General features: G+C 37.0%; 1 protein-coding gene across 1 annotated transcript in view; it reads right to left on the bottom strand.

The window, feature by feature from the left end:
• The window catches only part of CCDC88A (coiled-coil domain containing 88A), a 140,344-nt gene that overhangs the window by 20,390 nt on the left and 105,406 nt on the right, over positions 1-14,548 (bottom strand). Inside the window, exons 16-20 of the mRNA XM_011957453.1 lie at positions 8,279-8,443; positions 4,628-4,789; positions 3,329-3,606; positions 2,972-3,115; positions 1,386-1,572 (exon numbers count right to left, since the gene is read on the bottom strand). Of these exons, the coding sequence (XP_011812843.1) occupies positions 1,386-1,572; positions 2,972-3,115; positions 3,329-3,606; positions 4,628-4,789; positions 8,279-8,443 (936 nt within the window). The remainder of the gene's footprint in view (positions 1-1,385; positions 1,573-2,971; positions 3,116-3,328; positions 3,607-4,627; positions 4,790-8,278; positions 8,444-14,548) is intronic.

Here is a 14,548-nt window from a genome sequence, read left to right as displayed (position 1 = left end):
CAGGCATGTGCCACCACACCCAGCTAAATTTTGTATTTTTAGTAGAGATGGGTTTTCACCATATTGGCCAGGTTGGTCTCGAACTCCTGACCTCAGGTGATCCACCCGCCTCGGCCTGCCAAAGTGCTGGGATTACAGGCGTGAGCCACTGTGGCTGGCCCAATAACAAATTTTAAGTGTATATAGAGCTCAATGAATTATCACAAAGTGAACACTACATTAAACCAGCACCTGGACCAAGAAACAGAACATTAATTGTATTCCAGAAACACCTGTGCTATCTTCCAACCACTATCCCTTCCCACCAAGGTTAACTACTACCTCAACCTTTTATACTATAGATTAGTTTTTTCCACCTCCACTAAATCATGTCATTATACGACTTAGCCCTCAGCCAATAATTAACATTTGACCCAAGTTGTGAGAATTAGCCAGGGATGCATAGACAGCTAGGGCTCTCTCTGGTCTCTCTCGAACAGTTTTCTGGACCACCAGTGACATGTGGGATCTTATGAAGACCCACTGAGGCTGACTCATTTCTTGAAAATCCTTTAATTTTTGACTAGTTCACTGGTCTGTTATTTGCCCCAACCAATATTTCAACCTCAAGCTATCTAAGAGTTGACCTTTGACAACTCTCCCAGGCATGGGGCTTTGCTATGCTCTGTTCCAAATCAAGTCAGTTTCCTCCAGTAGAAAGACTGCTGGTTTTCATAGCCTGCCCTATGCTCTGTCAAAACTACCAGGTATAGGAACCAGGGAAGGAAGAGGAATGGGAGAAGCCCCAAGATAAAATGCCTCAGACAATCACAGTTCCTTCCCAGGGTTGAATAGTTTTGCTTTAATAAATGCTTCTCAATTTGTTATATGCCCTTGTTGGGTTCTACAGTCCCAACATTGTTGTTTTTGATAGTTCTGTCCAATTGTATTGTTTCTTAAGGAGTTGATTTGCTGCATTCCTCACTCTACCATTCTAGAGGTATACCATCCTAACTACAATTTATTTAGACTTTTATAAATCATAGGTAGAATGAACTATTTTCTGAGCTTTGTTGGGTAATTAGTTGTATGTTGTTTCCAACTAATTTTTCTATTGGTTTATAATTTCATGCCAGGTGTGAACATTTTTTCATTAAATGAATAATTTTACAATTTTCAAAGAATCTGGACATGAGTTTAAGCTAATACTTTTTAAAAGATTGTAATTAATGATATGGGAAGTTGTTCTGAATCACGTGTAGGTTTCAATGATCCTTGACCAAATTCTTTTAGATATACACCACTAAATATATACTAGTATTGTCACTGTAATATAGTCATTTATTTCTTAGGCATGTCTTGGTGCCTAAATGAAGGAAACAGCGATTCAACTTATTAAAGCTCACCTCACACTGGTTATTCAGTTTGGTTGATGTAATATCCAGTTGTTGGTATTGTTCCTTTAGCTTTGAAAATTCAGCTTCTAATCTTGTTTGTTCCAGTTTGGAATTATTCAGAAGACTTTTCAAATTTTTATGGTCAGTTTGTAAAACTTCAGTCTCTTTTAAAAGTTGACTATAGGTATGATTCAACCTATAATTAGAAATCACAGAAATATAATTAGATTATCTTAATAGCTTTTGGTATAATTTATACAATATGAAATGATATAAATAACATTAAGACATACTTAGAATAAAAGACTGTTTTGCAAGTTACTAAACTTATCAAAAATCAGTTTCTATTCTGTAAAAACTAGATTTTTAAAAATTCTGAGTACCTTTCCCTTGAAAATAATTTTTAATTTCCCTTTTCCATCCACCCATCTCCACACTGGGAAAAGAATTTTTTAGTCTTTAAATATGTTGAAGTGTAGGTACTGAAAGTTTCAAGTATTAGTAAGAAAGTAGTGGCTGGTTATTGATGGTCCATGTCTGTAATCCCAGCATTTTGGGAGGTCTAGCAGAAGGATCACCTGAGGCCAGGAGTTTGAGAGCAGCCTTGGGGATCACAGGAGACCCAATTTCTACAAAAACTAAAAATTAAAATAAAATTTAAAAAAATCAGCCAGGCATGTTGGTGTGTGCTAGCAGTCCCAGCTACCTGAGGGGCTGAGGTGGGAGGACTGCTTAAGCATAGGAGTTTGAGGTTGCAGTAAGCTACGATCGAGCTACTGAACTTCGGCTTGGGCAACAGAGCAAGATCCTATCTCTCTCTCTCTTCTTCTTTTTTTTTTTTTTTTTTTGAGACGGAGTCTTGCTCTGTCGCCCAGGCTGGAGTGCAGTGGCCGGATCTCAGCTCACTACAAGCTCCGCCTCCCGGGTTTACGCCATTCTCCTGCCTCAGCCTCCCGAGTAGCTGGGACTACAGGCGCCTGCCACCTCGCCTGGCTAGTTTTTGTATTTTTTAGTAGAGACGGGGTTTCACCGTGTTCATCAGGATGGTCTCGATCTCCTGACCTCGTGATCCGCCTGTCTCGGCCTCCCAAAGTGCTGGGATTACAGGCTTGAGCCATCGCGCCCGGCCTTTTTTTTTTTTTTAGGAGATGGGAGTCTTACTCTGTCACCCAGGCTGGAGTGCAGTGGCACGATCTCGACTCACTGCAACCTCCACCTCTCAGGTTCAAGCAATTCTCCTGTTTCACCCACCCAAGTAGCTCGGACTACAGGTGCACGCCACCACGCCTGGCTAATTTTTGCATTTTTAGTAGAGATGGGGTTTCACCATGTTGGTCAAGCTGGTCTCGAACTCCTGACCTCAGGTGATCTACCTGCCTCGGCCTCCCAAAGTGCTGGGATTACAGGTGTGAGCCATGCACCCTGCCTATTCTATTTTTTAAAATTCTAAATTCAAACTATGCTTGGTACTACAAAGGGGCAGTATGTATTTTGGATGTAAGAAATAATACATAATAAAAATATATATATACACACATATATATGTATATACTTTCTACATAAAATGTTTGTTATATATAATATGTATTTATTACCTATCATTTTCACCACAAAGTTTCTTGTATTCTGCAGCTACCGTTTCATGGTTTTTATTTTCAAGCAGCATTTTTTCCTGTTCTACTTTGAGCATTTTTTCCAAATCTTCCAATTGTCCTTTCTGTTTTAATAACTGATTGTAACTGGGGGAAAAAAGGCATTTGGTTTATAATAATTACAAAAAAGAAATTTTAGAAATGAAGGAAATGAGTAATTAATATCATTTAAAACACATGCAAATTTATATAAATTTCCTACGTAAACTAACATTAGATGTATTTAACATATAAAATTTATTATACTACTTGAAGAAAATTCATTTTAAATTCACAGTACAACAAAATATAACAAATTACCGGTCTTCAAGGTCTCTATGTTCCACCTCAAGATTTTTGTGGGCAGACTTCAGAGTTCCATGTTTAGAGATAAGAGATTCATACTCTGAAGCCTGATGTTCATGAAGAAGTTCCAGCTTTTCATGATCTTTGATCAGAGAATCATAGAGAGATTTTAGGTCTTCTCGCTCTTTGATTACAGATTCATTTTCATTTTCTAAGGAAGACTGCTGGATTAGGAGTTGTGCATTCTGGTTCATAAGTGAGGTACTTTGGGAATTAAGGGTGGAATTTTCAACCTATAAGAATACGTATTGTTATCAGACATAAGAAAAATAGTTCACGTTCTTTTTTCAAAATACAAGATTACAATGTTAAAGAAAGCTCTAAATGAATCACAGCAGATATATTTACATTATACTGGGAAGATTTTGATTTTAGCTTCCCAAAGAATAAGGCTACCATTTAATTTTGATTTTTGGAAGTATTATAATACACACATACATACGTATATGTGTGTGTGTGTGTGTGTATATTAGACATATATATGTATTTTATGTTTTGGGTTGAATTTATTTTAAATGAAGGTGATTAGCAACCATTTTATTATATTACAAATGAAAATGTATAAAATTTGAAGTGCTAGTTTATCATTTCTCCAATTTGGTGATGGAAGTTGATAGAAGTGAAAAATTACTTGTGGAAATTTTTCAAGAGTCCAAATTAAATAAATATTTTCTTTATCAAACAAAGTGTTGATGCTGATCAAAAAAAAGGGTTACAGAAAGAAGAATTCTTAGATTCAGAGAGGGAACTTGTTTCTGTTCTTTAAGAGGTTTCAGAGTTGAACTTTTCCCCACCTGAATGTTCTGTTTGGAAAGACACTGGCGGTGTTAAGTGAAAGATAGATCCTTTGAACTTAGGACAGGTCTAAAGACAAAATTCTCATGTTGTCCTGCTTTCCAGTAACTAAACTGATAAAAAAAAGCCATACAAATGAAATAAGGAATAGTATGCTGCAACCATACTCTCAAACAAGGGTTTCTACCTAATTTATTACAATCAACTTAATGAAATGGTAGAAAGACCACAAATATAATTTATCTTTATTTAGATGTATTGACTGAATTTATTAATATTTAAAGCCTTTGACGTTTTAAAAATTGATGTGTGAAAGTTTGGCATGGCACTAAATAAAAACATTTTCATTTATCTTTAAGTTCATTTGCTAAGAAACAATGTTTCCATGTTTACCCTCCCTTATTTTAATAGCGTAATTCAAGAGTTTGGTTGCATATTCCCAAAATATTATATTACAACCTGAAGCTTGGCATTCTGCGTTTGAAGAGTGGTATTCTGTTCCTGTAATGACACTGTCTGCCTCTGAAGTGCAAGAATCTGAGCCTGCAAATTACTGTTTTGTGTCTCAAGTTGCTTCAGTTGAGTTTTCAATGCTTGCTTCTCTGCTTGCAGTGTAGCATTCTTAAAAACAAAAACCAAAACCAAACATATTAACAATAATAGCAATACTAAACATATTTCTATAATATACTGAATTTTATACTATAAGTATTTATTAGCATTACAATCCATAAAACCCCAACAATCTTAAAAGAGAAAAAAAAAACATTTTCCCCATCCCAAATTGTAAACAGACATTCATCAGAAAGAAGGCAATAATACTAAAACCTTAATATTGCGCCTGTGTCTTGTCTGCACTATAATATCCTAAAAATAAAATATCCTATTCTAAATATACTTATTAACACAAAAACTAGAAAGGAATTGTCAGTTGTATGGTTTTAATACTGCTTGAAGGTTCCCAGAATGACCAGAATAAATGGGGCTGTGTCCAGTCATGGAGGTCTATCTTTTCTAATTTACCCAAAGGCAAATATATACCTAAGTGAGTGGTGGTCCCAGAGATAGTGCAAAACTAAGTAATTTCCAGACACAAATATTTCAAACGGAAGCAGGTTTACAGGAACCATCTTAACCATCTGTTTAAAATTTGCAGTCCACAACAGACCTAACGCAGATATTTTCTTATTTTTCGCACAATATAAAATGCTAATTAAAACTCTACTTCAACTATAAGACTCCTGGAGCATTTCCAAACAAAACATAAAATTTTCAGTTTTTCCAGTACATAAGGCCATATTTCAATTTTATAACAAATGAACTACTATGCGAATCAATGATTATTATATTTTAAAATACTTGTCATTAATCTTTTCAGGATTATTTCTAAATTAAATTTCATAAAAAATCAGCAACAGCAAAGTACAAAGAACCCTCCAGAAAACAGAAATAAAACTTTAATGTACAAAAGGTCATAATTGGTCTACGCTGCAGTATGCATAAAAAGTTAACAACTGAATCACAACAGATCACTCTTAACATATCTATATGTAAATATAACATTCACTTTATTGGCTTTATGTTATATACACTGCATGTCACTGTGTAAAAGGCAGGTCAGGATTTGACCCACATATTATACTATAAAATTGAAGCTGAGGAAACAAAATGCTTTAAGATGGGTTATGATTTTGTATTTCTCTTTTGTTCATTTGTTCAAATAAAAAGGATGAAAATTGTATACTAGAAAAAATAAAATGGAATACTGACAGTACTGATGTATTTATATACCATCTCAGCACGAAGAGGTGAACCATTTTTCACATATATATGTGAAATACTATTGTAGTTTAGCACTTTAGAAACTAAATTGTACAAGCTCTACCTATAATTCCAGGTGTCTCTGGGAATTAAAAAAATTCCTATAGTCTATAATGAAGAGAAGAGATAGCTGAGAGGGTATCTTAGAGCAGGAAAAAATTTACAATGGAAAACAAAGAAGTTAGCAAATATAATACTGGCAACAAAAATTACCAGCCTATTATATGGCTGACCGTCTTTATAACCCCATTATCTAAAATATGAAACGAAGTAATTTTTTTCCAATGGAAATTTATAAAGGAAGTCTACAAGAAAAAAAAGATTCACCTTACAGGACTTCATATGCCAGCTCAATTTTCTAAAATGTAATTATGAATCCAAGCAATATAGGTATATATATCACTGATTAAAAATAGGTATTTATAAATGGCCAATAAATACATGAAAAATGTGTAATGCCTAACTCATAATTTTAAATGTGCACATTAAAATATTTTCTCGTATTGCTTTAACAAAAATTAAAGCACTAGGTACTATCCAGTGTTAATATGGAAAGATAGGTATACTCTCTTAGTGGGATTGAAAGTTGATGTGATTTTTAGGCTGGGTGTGCTGATTCACACCTGCAATCCCAGCACTCTGGGAGGCTGGGGAGAGCGGATCACTTGAGGCCAGGAGTTCGAGACCAGTCTGGGCAGCATAGTAAGACGCCACCTCTACAAAAAATACAAAAATTCGCTGGGTATGGTGATGTGCACCTGTGCTCCCAGCTACTTGGGAGGCTGAGGCAAGAGGATCACTTGAGCCTTGGAGGATGAGGCTTCAGTGAGCTATGATCTCGCCACTGCATTCCAGCCTGGGAGATGAGTGAGACCCTGTCTCAGAAAAGAAAAAAAAAAAAAGAAAGAAAATTGATGGGATTTTTAAAGACTAATAAAAAATATCAATTAAACACACACACACACACACACACACACGTATATATCCTTTGGCCTTGCAATTTCACTGTCAGAAATTTAGCATTCTATGAACATGTTTAAAAACAACCGAAATGGGCCAGGCGCAGTGGCTCACACCTGTAATCCCAGCACTTTGGGAGGCCGAGGCAGGTGGATCACGAGGTCAGGAGATCAAGACCATCCTGGCTAACACAGTGAAATCCCATCTCTACTAAAAATACAAAAATTAGCCGGGCAGGCGTGGTGGCGGACTGAGGCAGGAGAATGGTGTGAACCCGGAAGGCGGAGCTGGCAGTGAGCCGAGATCACGCCACTGCACTCTAGCCTGGGCAACAAAGTGAGACTCCGTTTCAAAAACAAAACAGAACAAAAAACCTAACTGTAGAGAAATGTGAGATTTATTTAAGTAAATTATGGTAACATTCACACTATGGAATAATAGGTAGTCATTAAACAAAATGAAATACACATACATCTGCTAAAATTGAGAGATCTCCAAGAAAATATTAACAGAAAAAGCAAATAGGAATTTTGTATAGCATGATCCCGCAGGTATAAATTTGTAAAAGAAATATACTTCTATATACAGATAAATGACAAAAAAATTTTCTAGGAAGATAAACTGTTCATAGTGATTCTTTTTGAAAGAGAAAGCAGAAATCAATGGTGTGGGGATTATTTTTTGGTTTTATTGCTTAGTTTTTAATTAAAGGTACTATTTTTGTGTTAAATTAAAAAAACCACCACCACAACTATTTTACTTGCTATTGTGTAAGTTCCTTAAGTTTATTCATCTTTTGAAGGGTAACTACTTGTTGTTCAGCTTGTTTGCTTGTTGTTTACTGTCAAGTATATATTGAACTAATTCAGCAAATATTTGTTAAGTGTCTGCTACATACCAGGCACTATTCTAGATATTAAAGGCATGGTGGTAAAAAAAAGAAAGATAAACTACCTGCTTTCATAAATGAATACGAAATTTAATTTCACTGTGAAAAGTGCTATGCAAAAACTAAAGCAATGGAACAATAGTGAATAGTTCAAGTTGGGGATAACAACTTTACTGGGGGAAGCAGTCAGGGAAGACCTTCTGCAGGACATATGATATGGCACCCAAATGCTGAGGGAAGCCAGTCATATGTTCCAGGCAGGAGAAGCAAAAACAAAGGCCCCTGAGGTAGGAACAAATAGAAAAAGGACTATATGACCAGAATTTTCTTATTAGGTGCCATCAATTGTTTAAATATTAGACAATATATCTAAGATAAATACATCCAGTGATCCTCTATTTAAAAAAAAATGATTCCTACTAAAATTAAAAAATACTTACATTTCTTTCTACTTCAATTAATCTGTCTTTAACTTTCAGAAGTTCTCTAGTTGTTTCTTGACTTTCTCGCTCCCATTTGTTGTCTTCACCAGATATTGGAGGAGAGCTCTGTACCATCCTTTCCTCATCTTGTCTCTGTTTGAGAGCTTCATAATTTTTTTTCACCTAAAATTTTATTTAAAATATTTTAATGGGGAGAAAAAAATCACCACAGTTACATTTCTCACAATTAATTTAACTCTGGGCTGATCTGGTGAATATGAGAGGCAATATACTTTTAAACGTGATGAATAATATGTATGATTTGTGCTTTTTAAAATGCAAATCCTTTCCTCCTAAAAATATAAAACGTACTCTGTTTATGTGCCAGAGTAATGTCAAATCCTATTGTTTGTTGTGCAAATGCCCCTGGAGAAGAGTGGATATAGATATGTTGCTAATGACTAACAATTCTTTTTAGAGCTATCTGTAACCAATTTAGAAATTTCACAGAGATGTCTATGTAAAGCACAGATTTGACACTTTATTAATTTTTTTTTTTTTTGAGGCGGAGTCTCGCTCTGTCGCCCGGACTGGAGTGCAGTGGCCGGATCTCAGCTCACTGCAAGCTGCGCCTCCCGGGTTTACGCCATTCTCCTGCCTCAGCCTCCGGAGTAGCTGGGACTACAGGCGCCCGCCACCTCGCCCGGCTAGTTTTTTGTATTTTTAGTAGAGACGGGGTTTCACCATGTTAATCAGGCTGGTCTTGAACTCCTGACCTCTCGTGATCCGCCCGCCTCAGCCTCCCAAAGTGCTGGGATTACAGGCTTGAGCCACCGCGCCCGGCCGACACTTTATTAATTTTAAGGACATATCATATTCAGGATTTTTTAGTTTTGAGTTGGCTCTCTTAAAGTAGATTATAATCACACTAGAAAATCCTAGAGAAGATATATCCTTGGATTGCGAACAACTCAAATTTGGATTCTCTTCAACTCAAATTTACTATTATTATACTTATCTTGAATTATTAAACTATCTTGAAGCACTAGTTTATCCTAGGAGATTCTTATAATAAATTTCAAGTTAACCCTAACCTTTGCATTAAGGCAAGAATAGAAATGTTTTATAGTTCAACATTTAATGCGCAACTTAAGAAAGCCTACAACTCAACAATTAATAATGCTACCACTGAGTTAGAAAATAATGAGGTGAGACTAAAAAGATGCCAAGATAGAATGTAATGTCAAGTTTCGCAAGCAATCTAATGGGTACCCTATGATCCTAGTTTCCGGGTTTTGTTTGTTTTGTTTTTACTTTTAACACCCTAATAACAATAGATAAGTGGCATCATTTCCAGTCTCTATTTTACATGAATTTCCCACAAGGTCTTTATTCTAGACTTAGAAAGGCTATAAACATATGCTTTTTTTTTTTTTTTTTTTGAGACGGAGTCTTGCTCTGTCGCCCGGGCTGGAGTGCAGTGGCCAGATCTCAGCTCACTGCAAGCTCCGCCTCCCGGGTTTACGCCATTCTCCTGCCTCAGCCTCCGGAGTAGCTGGGACTACAGGCGCCCGCCACCTCGCCCGGCTAGTTTTTTGTATTTTTAGTAGAGACGGGGTTTCACCGTGTTAGCCAGGATGGTCTCGATCTCCCGACCTCGTGATCCGCCCGTCTCAGCCTCCCAAAGTGCTGGGATTACAGGCTTGAGCCACCGCGCCCGGCTAACATATGCATTTATTAAGAAGGGGAGCTGAAAATAAAACTCGAGTCCTCTCATTTTATATTATTTTTTTTTGAGACATAGTCTCACTTTGTCACCCAGGCTGGAGTGCAGTGGTGCAATCTTAGCACTCTGCAACCTCCACCACCCAGGTTCAAACCATTCTCTTGCCTCAGTCTCCTGAGTAGCTGGGATTACAGGCGTGTGCCACCATGCCTGGCTAAGTTTTGTATTTTTAGTAGAGATGAGATTTCACCATGTTGCCCAGGCTGGTCTCGAACTCCTGACCTCAAGCGATCGGCCCACCTTGGCCTCCCAAAGTGCTGGGATTACAGGCGTGAGCCACTGCACCCGGCCAAAGGCTTCTCAGTTTAAAACCATTGTTCTTTCAAGTAAGTATTAAAAATGATTATGTATCATTAATCAAAATCTTTATATTCAGAGAGGAAATGAATACAGAGTCTAGATAAAAATAAATCACTGTAACAAAGTAATTTAGAGCTAATTAAAATATCGTGAATTATGTTATGAATTCAAATTTCAAATTTTCAACAGTTCCCAAAGATAATGTAATCTTTAAAAATAGAGCTATAATTTGCATGAAGTTGCTAATGTACAGGTTTTAAGTGTAATTCGGTAATTTTGAGAATGGCAAACATCTATATAACCCATATATCAACATGACAGAACACTTCCATTACTCTAGAAAGATCACTGCACCAGGCAACCACTGTTTTCATTTCTTTCATAAAAGTTCTGCTTATACTAAAATTTCACACAAATACAATCACAGTGTATATAATCTCTGTGTGTGTGTGTGTGTGTGTGTGTGTGTTTCTGAGTATATTTCTAAGCTTTATCCATGTGTTGAGTACATCGGTAATTTTTTTCTTTTGGTCATTATATCCAGTTTTTTGATGATGATGAAGCTGCTAACAAAAATTCATTTATCTATGTTTTCATTTTCCTTGAGTAAAGAGAAGTAGCATTATCACCTTCTTTTTCTTTTCTTTTTCTTTCTTTTTTGAGATAGAGTCTCACACTGTTGCCCAGGCTGGAATGCAGTGGTGCAATTTTGGCTCACTGCAACCTCCACCTCCTGGGTTCAAGTGATTCTCGTGGCTCAGCCTCCTGAGTAGCTGGGACCACAGGTGTGCACCACCACGCCCAGCTAATTTTTGTATTTTTAGTAGAGACAGTGTTTCGCCATGTTGGCCAGGCTTGTCTTGAACTCCTGACCTCAAGTGATCTGCCTGCCTCAGCCTCCCAAAGTGCTGGAATTACAGGCATGAGCTGCCATGCTGGGCCATGGGCTAGGACTTTTTGAGATACTGCCATACTGCCTGCTAAATTAGTTATAACATCTTATATTTGCATCAGTATGCGTGACAGTTCCAGTTGCTCCCAATTTTCACTAATATTTGATCAATGTTTCCATATACATTTTAGAATCATCTTTTTAATCTGCCTGTTGGGATTTTAATTGGGATTATGTTGAATCAAGAGATCAATATGGGGAATCTGCCATTTTAACAACATTGAGTCTTCTAATTCCTGAACATGGTTCTTATTTCCATTTACTGAGGTATTCCTTTGGTGTTTCTAGTAGAGTTCTTGCACACATTTCCTTAAATTAATCCATAAGTATTTCATAGTATTATAATGGTGTTTTTTAAATTTCATTTTCCAATCTTTCATGGCTAATATAGAGAAATAAAATAGACTTTTATATATTGACTTTTATCCTGTGACATTGATTAGTTCACCTTAGCTGTAGACATTTTTCTGTGAATTCCTCAGGGTTTTCTGTAAATACAGTCATGTCACAGGTGAAGAAAGACATTTTTACTTCTTCCTTTCAAATCTGTATGCCTTTCATTTCTTCTTATCTTAGTATGCTGGTTAGGATCATCAGTACAGCATTTAATAGAAACAGTGAGAGCAAAATCTTTGTATTCTTCCTGATCAAAAGGGGAAAGTGATTAGTCTATAGGCTGTTTATAGAAGCCCTTTATCTGGTAGATGAAGTTTTTTCTATTTATTCTCCAATTATTGAGAGATGAGTATTAAACTCTCTAACTGTAATTGTGGATTTGTCTTTCTCCATGTAGTTCTACAGATATTTGCTTCATCTATTTTGCAGCTCTGTTACTAGGTGTACCTCTGTTATTAGGTGCATAAACATTTAACCTTGTTATCTTTGTGCCGGAATGACCCCTTTATAATTATGCAATGAACTACTCAGCTCTGCTGCTATTTACTGCACTAAAATTTACTTTGTCTAGCATTAATATAGCCAATCTAGCAATTTTTTGATTAGTGCTAGAATGATATATCGTTTTCCATCAAGATTTCTGATAGGTAGCATATAGATGGGTCTTGCCTTTTTGTCTAATTTATTAATCTCTGCTTTTTAACTGGGGTGTTTAGACTTTTTATATCTAATATAGTTATTGCCATACTTTAGTTTAAAGCTGCCATCCTACTATTTGTTTTCTATTTGTCCAATCTGTACTTTGTTCCCTGTTTCTTCTTTCTTTTTGCCTTTTGGATTTTTTTAACAGACAGGATCTCCCTTGTGTTGCCCAGGCTGGTCTCAAACCCCTGCACTCAAGCGATCTTGCTGACCTCAGCCTTCCAAAGTGCTGGGATTACAGGAATGAGCCTCTGTGCCTAACCTGGATTTATTTTTTGAGTCCATTTTATCTCCCTTTTTTGGTCATATTACCTATACCTCTTTGTCATACGAATTTAGTAGTTACTTTAACCCTTATACTACTCGTATTTAACTTTCACAGTCTATCTTAAGGAGAATACCTCTTCACATATAGTATTAAAAGTTTATAACAATATAAATTCAGTTGAATACATAGCAGGAAGCTAGTCCGTAACAGTTATATCCAAACAGCTGAAAGTGGAAGTCAGCGATGGCTTTTGAGACCGGGTCTTACTCTGTCACCCAGACTGGAGTGCAGTGGCATGATCTCGGCTCACTGCAACCTCTGCCACCTGGGTTCAAGTGATTCTCCTGCCTCAGCCTCCTGGGTAGCTAGCTGGGATTACAGGTGTCCACCACCACGCCTGTCTAATTTTTGTATTTTTAGTGGAGACAGGGTTTCACCATGTTGGCAAGGCTGGTCTTGAACTCCCAACCTAAAATGATCTGCCTGCCTCGGCCTCCCAAAGTGCTGGGATTACAGGCATGCCACTGCACCCGGCCCATTGATGGCATTTTAAATATCTACTTGAAACACACGTACACAACTCACACCCAAACCCACTAATTTTCTGGTTGAGTAGCTTCATGAAGTTGATTTTATTTGCAACTCAGTGATACTGCTAATGGGGTAAAAAATTCAGGACAAAAAGCAGGTTAATGTGTTGTGTGTGTGTGTGTGTTTTTAAATAATCCCTTTTGTTAACTAGACACAGTTCTAAAATTTATTCTCTGGCTCTGAGAATGTCTGGATGAAAAATAAGTAAAACTTATTCTGTAACAATGTATGTTCCATGGCAATGTCTGTGACAAATAGCAGCAATGGTGTCAGCAAATAGTGAATAAAAAAATTGGAACATTCTATGTTACTAGATAATATTGCTTATTGAAAAAAATGACTAGGAGAAGTTTAAAGACCAATAGGCAGCCCTATCTCTGAACTTCTCTGAGTACAGCACCTCCTATAATTGGCATGTACACTGTGGGGATCTTAAATCTATACCTTTGGAGTTGCTGCAAGAGGTAATCACTACTATGAGCATGAGGATTCAAAGCCAGGAAAGCTCCTGCACACACCCAACGTGAATCTTATCTTATACCTAAACCATCTGATGGAAAGATTATTCTCAGACAACTACGTGAAGAGGATGGACTGACACGGCCCTGCTGTCTATTTGTATTTCTTATAGAGTTCTGAGTAGAATGATTCTAAATGTAGCCTATAGTAATCTTGTCAGTCTAAGTATTCAGCTAACCTTGAGACCACTCCTGGGGCACTGCAGAGATGATAAAAGGGCAAATAAACCAGAACATGACTCTACCAATCTACCATCTACTAGACCTGTGGAATGGGAAAGTCCCTTATATTCTGATTTGCTTCCTTAGGGAAAATAAACAATTGCCTCTGCCTTGCTTGCTTACTTCACTGAATACTTCCAAATATCAAAAGAAAACAGATCTAGAAAAGACCTCAAATTTATGAGATCAGGTGCTGTCATATTTTGCTTAGCAGAATTTTCCCTGGATCCTCAATAGGAAAGAGTGACAGAGTGAAATGTCAGTATCACAATAAGAGCTTTTCCCAGTAATATAAGCCTGCCTCTTCCTCATTCCACCCACACACTTCTGATATATCCCTAACAGCATGTAGGATATCACACACATGAAATAGCACTGAATAAGCTATACCATATTCATATGACAGAGATCTGTTTAAGAATGAATACTCTCAAGTGGCCGGGCGCAGTGGCTCACGCCTGTGATCCCAGCACTTTGGGAGGCCAAGGCGGACGGATCACAAGGTCAGGAGATCGAGACCATCCTGGCTAACACGGTGAAACCCCGTCTCTAC

Source organism: Colobus angolensis, unplaced genomic scaffold (genome assembly GCF_000951035.1).
Source record: "Colobus angolensis palliatus isolate OR3802 unplaced genomic scaffold, Cang.pa_1.0 Scaffold442, whole genome shotgun sequence".
NCBI lineage: Eukaryota > Metazoa > Chordata > Mammalia > Primates > Cercopithecidae > Colobus > Colobus angolensis.
This window is presented reverse-complemented; position numbering and strand designations above follow the sequence as displayed.